General features: G+C 43.0%; 1 protein-coding gene across 6 annotated transcripts in view; it reads right to left on the bottom strand.

The window, feature by feature from the left end:
- PLCL1 (phospholipase C like 1 (inactive)) overlaps positions 1-12,948 on the bottom strand; it is a 339,121-nt gene that overhangs the window by 65,841 nt on the left and 260,332 nt on the right. For all 6 annotated transcript variants that reach the window (XM_053277834.1, XM_053277818.1, XM_053277824.1 and 3 more), the window contains exon 2: positions 4,513-6,969. In XM_053277834.1, coding sequence (XP_053133809.1) covers positions 4,513-6,969 — 2,457 coding nt within the window. The remainder of the gene's footprint in view (positions 1-4,512; positions 6,970-12,948) is intronic.

Below are 12,948 nucleotides of genomic sequence, written 5' to 3'. Positions count from 1 at the left end.
CAGGGAGCATCTCTACTTCACGGTTGGGGGGACAGGGGCCTATCTTCACTTCTTGCCCCAGGAACCACCACAGCCTTGCTACATCCCTGCTCTTGCCTTTCCCGCATTTGTAGATAGTGAAGCTATTCCCACGATCAGCAACATTTGGGCTAGGAAAGGCTAGCCCGATCTCTCCCGATCGTGGGAAACAACGGGAGCCATGTGGCTTGCAGCAGCGGCTTGGCAGAAAGCCCGCTTACAGAGCCCACCGCTTAACCCAGGTTTCAGGCGCAAGAGAAGGATCGTGTGCCACAGCGACTCACAAGTAGACCCACAACGGGGAGGCTACAACAAGCCTCCCAGCACTGGGGGCTCCCCAGAATGCCCTGTGCACTTGTATGGGTCATTCTGGAACTTCCGGGGGCAAAGAGGCCCCCAAACCCCGCTGTTCCAACCAGCTCCATGACGGAGCCAATAATCATCTGGGCGGCTAATCCGGTTGCCCAGGGAGGGCTCCCTGCTCATCTGCAGGAAGAGCAGGACAAGCCTGCTTTCCCTGCAAACCCCCTTTAGGCTCTCCACACTGCTCATGTGGAGAGCCTTAATGAGTTGGAGGGTATAGAATATAGCGGTACACTTAGAATGCAGTAGTATCTATCTATTATATTAATTCTCCTGGGTGTGCCTTGGAATGTGTGTCCCAGAGCCCAGCTGATTGGCTGGGCGATGGACGTGCCTGATTGGCTGAGGTGCATCCAAGAGGATTGGTTGCTGCGGCGGCAGCCTGGCCATGGAGGCCAGAGGTAGTGGGCCCAGCCCGGCCGTGGAGGCAAGGCCCAGGAGGGGGGAAAGAAAGGGGGGCAGAAGTGGCAGTGGGGAGGAGAGGTGGCTGGGCCCGGAAGCAGAGACTGGGGCAGAAGGGCGGGGGGAGATGTAACCACAGGCCCCAAAGAGTTCACAGATGCTCTGTGCAGGGTCAGCTAGTATTCTATAAAGTAGAATACGCTACTATATATTCTATTTTAAGCCAAACACAGCTCATCAGCCATGTATGGAAACCCACTAGGGGCTCAATGACCCTCAAAGTTTTTGTTGTCTGCCAGGAACTGTAAAAACATGGAGATTGTCTAGCACCTGGTTGGCCAAAAAACATGGCTAGTGGGCTATGTTCTGCTTGGCAAGTCACAGATTGTTCAAACCTGCTCTAGTTACACAAGATAACTTAACCATTCTTAAATGATCGAAGCAAGACAGCATATGCTGTTCCATGAGCTAGCACAAGCAGAATCCTATGTTGAACCATTATTCATGATGAGTGCTAACCATCTTCTAAACCTCTTTGGCTGCCACACACTATTTTGTGGCTTATCACAACAAGTTCAGCAGTAGTGGTTTTGGAGAGAGTACAAATTCCATTATGGGCATTAGTAAGCGGAAGGCCACCTGAATCACATCAATCCAAAAGGAAACAAATTGGCAGTGAACCTACATTTCACTGCATACAATTGTAATCCAAATAGAACAGAAAATGAATGGAACATCTGTGTGTATGAAACTGATTATAGTCTACTAAAGTGGAAGAGGCATCTATCTTTTGGCAACATTAACTCTTGTTTCTAATTTAAAGTAGGCCTTCTTTGTTCAAGCATATTAGCCACTCATCAGCCAACCATTTCCCAACAGGAACTTAGAGAAATACCATTTTTTGACATTATTAAAATCAGCTGCTCTCTCACTGGCCCTGACATTGCTATAGTTACATGCAGCTAGCTGCACACAGCTAAGGGTCCTGGGATACGGATGTGCACGAGCTGGTTCGGTGCCTTTTTTGGGAAGTGCCAAACTGGCTTGGGCGCACGCAGCCAAACCGGTTTGGAGGGGTGGGAAGCAGTTCCCTTAAGAAGCCAAAAAGCAGGTCCTTACCTACTCCACTGCTGCCCCGCCACTTTTCCGGTTGCAGTGCTCACGCTAGCAAAACCACACATGGCTGCGGCACTGCTCCCTGCAGCTTGCAGAGCGGCCATGTGCATGCTGACGCCGCATGCGCAGGCCACAGGGAACAGTGCCGCAGCCACGTGCAGCCTTTGCTAGAGTGAGCACTGTGCCCAGAAAAACGGCAGGATGGCAGCGGCGCAAGTAAGGACTTGCTTACCTGCTTCTTAAGGGGACCGCTCCCCGCCCCACTCACGCCTGCACGAGCCGTCCGTGAACATCCCTACCATGGGATGGGTCACAATTTGTATGGTAGGTAAATCCTTATCTACATCTAAAGATGCATCCAGCCAATTAAGTGGGGCCCAGATTAGCATTACGATGAAGATGCGCATCTAAATATATACCTTAATCAGCTGTACACATAGAAATTTGTTTCCTTTAGCAAATTAAGTGACACAGACATATATTTGCTCTAAGCCGATTGAGTGAAGTCAGTCAGCCAGGGACAGGCACTGAATGCAGTTCCAGAGTGGTCTGATCTATTCTTTCCTTAGAAAGAATGCACTTCTTTAGAAAGAAGGCACTACTATGCTTTCTTTAGAAAGAATGCACTCTTGAAGGCACTAGAAATACCTTGTGTAGAGAAGAACTATCTTCATATTGTGGTAGAGGAGAACTATCTTGTAATAATCCTATTTTTTAGAATTGGAAACAGCACTACACATGGAATTTAAAACACAGGTTGTGTTTCTTTTTGGGTAGGAGAGCACTGTGGTACCTGCAGTTTGAAGACTCCAGAAGACAAAATAGCTATTAGAACTACTTCTCAGTCTGCTGCCAATTTAAAAACCAACTTGTTGGGTTAGACTCCATGAAGTAAACATATTTTTATGTTCATGAACTCCTTTTAGGAGCTGGTTAACAAGCAGAGCAGCACTTCCAGGCTCAGAGGTTTCCTTTCTCCAGAGACCTGACCAGCTGACTGAAACACAGCATGCTTCTCTCCCACGTACACAACATGGTCTCTTGATAACACACTAATGCAGCAACGGGGATACAGATAACGCCTGGATCAAAACCCCACCCATATCCCTAGTATCTACACAGAAACAAACATTAATTCATTCCAGTACATAAATGCATCTTTAAAAAAAAACCCAAAACTCTTGACATTTAGCTATTGAGCTAGAATCTGAGAATGTGAACCTGTCTCTCATCTTCCTCCACAAGCATTGACAGAGCGTTGCCATCTAACTGCGCATATGGGGACCTCATTCACTTTTGTGCTAATGAAAATCTGTCCTTAAAGACAGTTTTAAAGAACGGGTTCTGGACTTTCTTACTTTTTCGCCCATTATAACAGGGATGAAACCATTCTGGCATCTCTGAATGTGCAGATTATAAATACACACATTGTTGATCAGAACATGTTCCACCTCTGCCACTCAAACCCTGGTCCTTAAAATGTCTTGAACTGCAGGATGCAAGTGCGGGTGGGGAAACTGTACATTTTCTACAACAAATGAACTGATACTTCATAGAGAAAGCATGCATACTTTTATAAATCGGAATTGCCTCTGGGAGGATTTGGAGTTCATAGAAGTTTAATTGTCTGTTTCATGGGTCTTTACAGAGTCAATGGTGTCTGTTATTCTGTCATAAACAAATATTTTGCAATATATTAAGATATCCTATTATGCAAAATGGCAACCTGCCTAGAGAGCAGGAGGCTGTAAGTTTGAATCCCCAATGGGAAACTCCTATATCAGGCAGCAACGGTATAGGAAAGTGCTAAAAGGCATCATCTCATACTGCACAGGAAAAGGCAATGGTAAACCCTTCCTATATTCTACCAAGAAAACCACATGACTCTGTGGTCGCCAGGAGTCGACACCGACTCGACGTCAAAACCAACCTATAACACAAAATAAAGAATGCTGTCTGAAATCACTAAAGACTGCTAAAGGGACACCAATGGACTATAGTGTGTATGATTTCAGGCTGGTTCACACACATACCCCACTTACTGTGGGAAATCCTCCCCCACCCCACCCCAACACTGCATGGATGACGTCGGGTGTCACCCAATGTGAACACTCATGCATTTGTATGCACTTGCTCCTGATTCTTGCAATCCTTCTTCCCAGTAAGGTGTGGGCGGGGGCGGGGGCGGGGGCGGGGGCGCGGGAATAATGGAATTTGGGCATATATGCATAACACAAACTCCTAATTCGAAAAATATCATTAGCAGTTCCATTGAATTTAATAACAGAAAGAATCTAAAATTATTTCCTGGCAGAAATTCATAATTTGAGTTAATTACTGTCCTTCAGGAGAGCCCTGTTTGGCCTGGCCTTCCGGGGTCTTAAATGATTGCTTTAAATTGTTGCCCTGATTTCCAGGGTTTTTAGCTGTTTAATTGGTTTTATTGTGTTTTAATAGTTTGATTTTAATTGTTAACTTGCTTTAATTGTTTTTATTGTGCTGAAAACCGCCCTGAGCCATTTTGGAAGGGTGGTATACAAATCAAATCAAATCAAATCAAATCAATAAATAAATATTCTTGAATGCAAAGGAAAATTGTAGAACATTATTTACCTGCATGTTCTCCCTCATGTCGGTTGCCTCTTCTAATGGGTGTACCGCTGGTTTGAAAATGTCATCTATAGTCTTTAGGCTTGTGTTCCTCAGCATGGTATAGCCTCTGGTTTTCTTTCCTATTCTTGAAGTCAGACTGCGCTTTTGGGCTTTCCCTCCGCCACTTCGGTTAGTTATTGCAATGTGCACAAAAAGTGTAACATGTACCATGATGTCTCCAACAAAGGAGCGCAAAGGTATGTGTCGATAGCCTGGCTGCACACATTCTAGGGGGATGGCATATTGGCCTATGAACTCATCACCAATATAATCGTCATCCAATACAACAAAACGGACCATGGCTAGCTCTGGCAGATTTATTTGAAACTCAAAACTCTCATCAAAAATGGGGTTATCACTGTTTTGCTGAACAGTTTTCGTTCTCTGCTCTGTGCAGTCTGCAGGAATACCGTGGACTTCTATACAGACATAGGGATCAATAACATCCCCCTTGGCACAGGCTCCTTTAGGCTTTGGAAAGTTCTGACCACTGATTATTTTGACATGTAGGACTTGAGGGGAAACTCCTGGAACAATGCCTTTTGTATTTGCACTGAAGTAAGAAATCTCTTCTCGCATAACAGAAGGTCTAAGGACATAACCACATCCCCCATTTTGTAGGAACCAGCCAGTATGTAAATCCATCATTGGCCCTGGAGTTTGATAGTTCATTGCTACTATCTGGCAGCCACAGTTCCAAAAATCTTGTGGGTTTAAGTTACTCGAGTCTATTCTCATGGCACTAGGGTATATTCTAGAAAGAAATTTCTTGTTGTAATTTACAAAGTTCTCTGGGCACTCATTTGCAATTCTGCTGGCCTCTGCTTCACTGAAGGAACAGATTTCCCAATAATTCTGACTTTTCGTTGAGTTCTCAAAATCTGTAAACCGGATAGATTTGCATATTGATACAAGGTCAGACAGTCCCTTGCATAACCAGGTCATCTTTGGTTCCTCAGACATTCTTCGAGATATTGCTTCTTCATCTTCATCAGTGACTTCTCCTTCTAATAAATCCTGATCACAAGGCAGTTTCTTCCCTTTGATGATAACCTTCATTTTCAGCTTCTCTGGGGATGGGAGATATGCTTCTGATGGCAATGGCGTATCAGTGTAGAGTTTGGTTCCAAAAATCTTCTTTATGTGCTGAACCATCACCTTCTGCTGTTGTATAGAACAGTAGTTTCCCAAGCACAGAATAAGAGGGTAATCCGAAGAAACAAAGGCTAATTTGTTGATTACCTCAATTACACCTTGAAAGGAAAGGGGCGATGTCATACTGTTACGGTTGCAAATGATGGGTTCCTTATCCGGACCATCACAAACATCAAGTTCAATACTTCTACAGCTCATCTTCAGTGCCCTGACATAACCGTTGACATCTGCTGGTCCTCGGACCTGGTCTTCTATTAGATAGGTATTGTGAGATGCATTGATATAGTAATGTGATAAAGGCTGGGTCATATCCTGGACAACATTTCTATGTGCTGGGTCAAAAATATCACATTCTGGGGACAACAAATACTGAGTAAATCCATCAATAGCAAGAAAACCCTTCAACTGCCCTTCCTCAGAAAATTCATACCTACGAATAATATCCAGACACATTTCTTCAGTGGTGTGTGCCACCCCTTGCTCAGCTTCTAAAAAAATCATGAGATCATGAGCATCTAAGTATTCTTTGTTTTTAGAGATCTGCACCAGCAGGAAATACACTTCAGGTCTAGTGCAAAGTTCAGTGTATGCTTCACAAAATTCCTCTTCTGTAACACGAGTTGTTAGTTTCTCTTTGCTTCTCTGTATTTCCTTAAATTTTAACCTGATCTTTGACTCCTTTAAGGCAAGATTCAACTTCTTTATTAATTCTACAGCTGTATCTTCCAACATGATCCCATTACCATCAACATCTGCAGCTTCAAACACTGATCTAAGCCATGCAAACCGTGGTGTGTTCTGACTGCCTTCTGTCAAATCCAGAGCTTGTTTGCTATGCGAAACCAGGTACTGCAAACCTGACACCCAAATGTTGGCCACATCTGCTGAATGGGCAACCAGGTCCAGAGAGTTATAATTCTCGCCATGAATTATGGAGAAGGCACAATCTTCCGAAATCTGATCTGCTAACGAATTGTTCCTAAAAGTTTCAGTGTTCTTCCCTAATCGGATCTCTTTTAAAGCAGAAATATCAAGTTTAGCTTTGTCAGGATCCTTCTTGGATGGTTCCCAGCGAAGTGCTTGCAAATCAGGGTCAAGAGTAAAAAATCTATTATAAATACGGGAGTTTGGTCGGACTTTCTTGAGTTCACAACCAGCCTGCATGAAGCTGATGCAGTCACTTGCACTACTTATTTTCTTTTCAGATGGCATGCTGCTGAAAGACACTGTTTTCTTTCTCCCACATTTTTGGTTTGAAGGGTCCTGTAAAGCAATTCAAGAAACAATTAATACTTTTCAATCAAGTGATGAATATATAACTATTAAGTGTAAAAGTAGTTATCATATTCAACAATTACATTCACCATGTACATAGTTATTCATACAGATATCGGTGAAATCAGTGGTTGACACAAGGAAAATTATCCAAAGTAATCCCATTGAAATTAAAACAAGTTAGGCAATGCCTAACTTGTCATTTTAATTTCAATGGGACTATTTTGAGTAATATCCATCATTAAAGCCACTGCATTCATAGTTGTGCATATCATGTAACTAATAACCAAACACTTCATAGACACATCATTAAGCAAGGTGATTAATAGAACATTGAGTTGATCTTTGCATTGGCAACCAAAACCATCAGTTTAACTCTGTCTTCAGTCATTAAGAATGGACAAAGTAAATTATAAATAATTTCTAAAACCTTGGTTTGAATTATTATTTAAATTACCTGATTTCTTAATTGTATGTCCCTGAAAAAATTTCTGCTAAACAGCTGAGTATATATAGTTATTTATAAAAAGCTTGAGTCGAAATTCCAATTTTTACCTAGTGCCAAATGAAAAAGTCCATTTGTAAGAGCAATAACGTTAAATAATAAACAATGATAAAAACCCAGCAGCAAGAGAGCCCAGTGGTAATTTAAAAACCAGAACTGCAGGTTTCAATAATCATCTGAAAATGTGCCCTTGAAAATAAATACACCCCAATTGCCAGCGAAAGTCATAAAAGGAAAAGGCTACCCAGAGCTCCATAGGAAGCGAATTCAAAAGAGATTAGGCGATACAGGAGACAATCCAGTTGTGTTCTTAAAGTTTTGAACACTTAGTTTTATTTGCCCTGGCTTTATGATTTTATCAAAATAGACAAATCAACAACAAAAATAACAAAATCCACATTACCAATAAAAATGAAATAAAGTAATCCATTTCCAAGTCAGACAACCTACCAGCACATTAAACACACTAAATAAATTACAATAACACAAATTCCATACACCATTCACCATACACCAAAAGATATCTTACACACTGAATGACCTACTTCCAACTTGATTGGCATCAGTCATCAAATCTTTCCAGGCAATTAATTTCACAAGTTTCAGTTGGTCCCATATTTTATTCCACCATTCACCTTTCATTGGCCTAATTTACTCTCTAGTTTCTAGCTTATAGAGTTCTGGCTGTTGTCAGTTAAGTACAATATAGACTCTAAGTAGTCTTTCAAACACAGCCTATTCTTTTTAACAATATTCCAAACACATACCCCACAGGGTCCACTGGAATTTGTATATAAAATCTCATTGATGATGCTAATCAGCATTCTCTAATATTTATGGGTCTTATTATTACTACACTTCCACCACATGTGGCAGGTCACCTTTCTATGATTGACTCCACCAATATTCAACCATCTGTAAATGTTAAATGGCTTCTGGGGCTTCAAATGCTACTGATTAAACAATGAACTACTGAGAACAAATGTCTTTTTTCATGTTTCTTGTAGAAAATAAGTCTTGATCCCGGGGTTATACTTTAACTGATTAGTTTTACTGCCTTGAAATGATCAGATTGATTCTTTTCATTCAAATACTGAACCATCCTACATATGGTTCTAATAATACATATGTATGAAATGGTCTGTGACTGTAATAAAGTATTTGATTTGATATTCTGGATTTCTCCACCCTGGGTGTGGTGTCCCGGGCAATTGCCCTCCCTTTAAAAAGACCCCAGATAATTTGAATCTCACCTCTTGAACAGAAGAAGTAATATGAAATACTGCTGGCACCAACCTATTTCTATATTTGTATCAGCTAGCCAAGACAGCATCAATAAGTGGGAGAATATAATTTACTACATACCAAGTTAGCACAAGACAACTACATTAATTATTAATACCTAGATTTCATTTGTTTTGGTGTCAACACCAATCCTGCCAAGTAGGTTTATACAACAGTATCTTGTTATGCGGGGCAGCAGTATCTACTTCCATATCTTCACACCAAATCTTCACCCATACCAATCTACCAGGGTGGAAATCCTTTCACTAAAAACATATGTTCCTACTTCCTCTAACTTTCTCATAAACTGAAATAAACAGGGAGATAACCTTGTACCATTTCTCAAAGTCCTTATGTAGAACAATTACCAGTACATTCTGGAATTATCAATTACAATAATCTTATCTGCATTAATGCTGGTTTTATGAACTTAGTCTTACAATTTTATTTTGTTTCCAGTGTTTGGGTGATTCACATGCCTCCGCTCCTAATTTTATTCTTACAATTATCCTGTGAGGTAGGTTAGATTGAGATACAGTAACTGGACCAAGGTCACCCAATGAGCTTCATGGCTGAGTGACCTGAATCCAGGTCTCTCAGGTCCTAATCTAAACACTCTAATCAATACACCACACTGGCTCTTTTGGGGTGAGATCCTCAAGTTAACTTTGACATGAGACCATATTTATCCATCATTTATGCATGGTAAACACATCTGAATATGACTACTCTGTGGTGAGAACTGATGTCTATCCCCACTCTGAATAAACTTATGATAATTATGGTCATGCTCCAGGTTGTAGTAAATCTTAGATCTCACTGTCACTGCATACGGGGCACCATACAGGGGGCTGCTGATCACACAAAAGCCATGGCTGAAAGCACCTTCTGATGACCTGAAGTCCTAATCAGACATTACATTCAACGTGCACACAGGTGTCTGTTCACACGTATGTAGTTTTGTGTGAATGGCAGCAGTGGTGCACCTTAGTAATTTTGGCACCCGCACCCAGCGTGATGACCCCTCCCCCATGGCCACTGTGAAGCTCCCACCACCACTGTGAGGCCCTCCATGGCCGTGAGAGGGCCCCCACGGCCGTGAGCTCCACCCCCCACCACTTTTTTCAATAATTCTAGTCGCTAGAGGTGGGGGGTGAGCCAAGCAGGCCTCCCTAGCCTCCCCCCATGGCGGCAGTGATAGCGAGTGGAGCAGGAGTGGCCGCTGGACCTGACTGGCTGGCCCAGCAGCCACTGAGAACTGTGAGGCGCTCCAGCACAGCTGCGCAGTTATAACAGAGCATCACAACATTCTATTCCACCTGCACAGGTGCTCTTGAGCAGCTAGAATTAGAGCAACTGTGCAGGTGAGGCTAGAATTATTTTTAAAAATAGCAGTTCAGCCTCGCAGCGGGACAGCGGCAGCAGGGTGGTAGCAGGAGGGGGCCCCCAGGCCTTTGGAGGCCCCCCAGGCCTTGGAGGCCATGAGCCAGGGCCCCAAGGTCCAGGGATAAGAGCACTTCTGAATGGCAATGAGGCTATTCACACGATTGTAGGAAATTGGGCTAGCCTCTGCTAGCCCGATTTTCTACAACTGTGTGAACCACCAGGCTCGGCTGCAAGCCCGGTGGTTCCTGAGCGGGTAACCCGCTCAAGTAACCCTCCCCTTAAACTGGGTTTGTGGAGAGAGCGCTCCGCAAACCCAGTTTTTTTGCTCGTGAGTTGCTGCTGTGCGGTTCCGCGCCGTGGCTACTCGTGTGTGGACCCCCGGCTGTGAGGCTTAAAAGCAGCCTCTCAGCACAGGGGTCTCTCCAGTATGCCCTGCATGCTCATACAGGGCATACTGGAGCTTCCAGGGGCCGTGCGGCCCCCGAACTCCCCAGCTCCGGCCGGCTCTGTGACGGAGCCAGAAGTTGTGTGGGCGGCCACTGTGGCCACCCAGAGAAGACTGGCTGGTCATCTGCAGGGAGAGCGGGCTAAGCCCACTCTCCCCGCTCACCCTCCCCAGGCAGGTCTCTTTGATCGTGAGACCCGCTTCAGTATATACTGAATCAAACACATGGTAGAGACAGGAAGTGTTCTGCTATATATGTGTTCAACATAACATGTGAATAATTGTTCATGTGGACAGATCTGTACATGCATATACTATACACAGATTGTATGTGTGTTGAACATAACATCTGAATAGGGCTTATGAGGTCAAGAAAATGTGCAAGCCATCCTTTCACACAAGACTGAGTCTCTACACTTCTTCCATGTAAAAAGCTACACAACTCCAAAATTATAACTTAAGTTGATCCTATGCAGTCATAAAATTGGTGAATATGTACAGCATGGTTTACACATGACATCCATGTAGGAACAGTGGTTTACAACTCATCACGTCCACGATTAGGGATGACATTCATGTAGGCAGGTATGGCGTAAGGCTACCTTCCTGGAGAAACCAAGTTGAGCTAAGCAGACAGCAGAGGCGTAACTAAGGAAAACAGCGCCCGGGGCAAGCACTGAAATGGCGCCCCCCCCGCGTGCCCCCCTGCCCCCCTATCGTTACGCCTCTATCCAGCCAAGCACAGTTATATCATGTGGCCCCACAGGAGGAGTGTGACAGCATCTAAGGGTAGTTACTAGTTACAAGATAAACCCTTATGTTTACATGACCAACCAAGCTTGGGCTCAGTCAGCATTTACTATCAGTAGATGATCAGTGCTGACAAATTTTATTCACTCATTCTGCAGCATTTAACAGCCCATGTAAACTGAAGTTTTATGTTATGAAAATGCTGGATTTACAATCTTCAAAGGTTATAGATGTATAGATATAGATACAGCTGAGGAACCAGCAATCAAAACTTCCTAAACATCTCTCCACTTAAAAGATGTGATCAAAATCCCTTTTAGGCTTTATAGGATATTTCCACTCCCCCCCCCCCCATGCTAATCTGCACATAAAAAATGGGGAAAGAATAGCTTCCTCCCCCAACTTTATAACAGAAAAAGTAGAAATATTGGTCAGCAGTGCTATAGGAAGATGCTGAAAAGCATCTATATTTTTATAGAAAATATACTGTTCTAGTACAAGAACAGAGGAGTTCATAGTGAAACCATAAATTATCACAGAATTGTATACCGTTGGTTTCCTTTTCTGTCCTATTCTTGTTTTTTCCAGCTTCTCAGAACCAAAAGGTTATTTTATCCCTCCTGCTTTCTCCTTTATCACAAATGCACAGTAGGGAATGGATAAATCACTTCACATAATGTTTTCAGGGACCTGAAGTTTGCCACCTTTTTTCTGGCACAGTTGTTGTAACAGCTAGATGGCATGCAGGAATTCTAGAGTTGCTGCTTTTCCGTGTATGGGAATATCGAGTATTGGGAAAACTTATTCTATTGGATTTTTGTCTGGTCTGTACAATTCAGCTATGAGCACTGCCAGAAACAAGCTTGGCAACACCTAAGCCTAGATGAAGCTACCATATGAAAAATGGGTGAAGGGCAGTAGCAGAGCCAGGGGATGCAAGCCAGTAAGAGGATGTACACACTCTCTGCCACTCTGGTTGTGCTTTTAACTGCATGTGATGGTGGGGAGGGGGAATTCAGCGGTGGAACTCCTCATAACTTGTAGTTCTCCCTGATAGGCAACCCCATCCGTTGAATATCTCCTATTCGCACAGCTTAGAAGTATAGAAACCCTGCCAGAAATGTATATATGCTCAACCCTATTACTGCCTTAGGCTTCCAAAAACAAACAACAACAACAACAAAAGTACCCAGATTTTGAATTCTAAAGATCTCCATGGCTTCCTTTTTGGCCATGACAGACTTTAGAGGACACTAAGGGGGGTGGGAGTTGATGATTTGCACCACTTTCTTATATTACTTTCTTGTAGTGACTATGTGCTATCATTATATTGAAAACCTTGCTATCTCCTGTGCTGTAAGGTCATGGACCTCACATGCTTGCTCTCCAGTCATTTCCTTATTGTTTCACTTATATATTGTGCCAATCATCTCATTGTTTCAACCAGAGCATTTACCTGCAAGTCTGCACCTATCCCCAAGTTACTGATCCCTTTATGCTCTAAGACATTAAGCTGGCCCAAGCCTTACCTAAAATTTTATAGACACTTGTATTAATCAGTGTGATTATACATGACTTGTCATTGCTATCGCTTTCC

The sequence above is a fragment of the Hemicordylus capensis genome, chromosome 1, assembly GCF_027244095.1.
Source record: "Hemicordylus capensis ecotype Gifberg chromosome 1, rHemCap1.1.pri, whole genome shotgun sequence".
In the NCBI taxonomy this organism is placed as follows: Eukaryota; Metazoa; Chordata; class Lepidosauria; order Squamata; family Cordylidae; genus Hemicordylus; species Hemicordylus capensis.
Note: the sequence above shows the minus strand (reverse complement) of the source record. Positions and strands in the feature narration are given on the sequence as shown.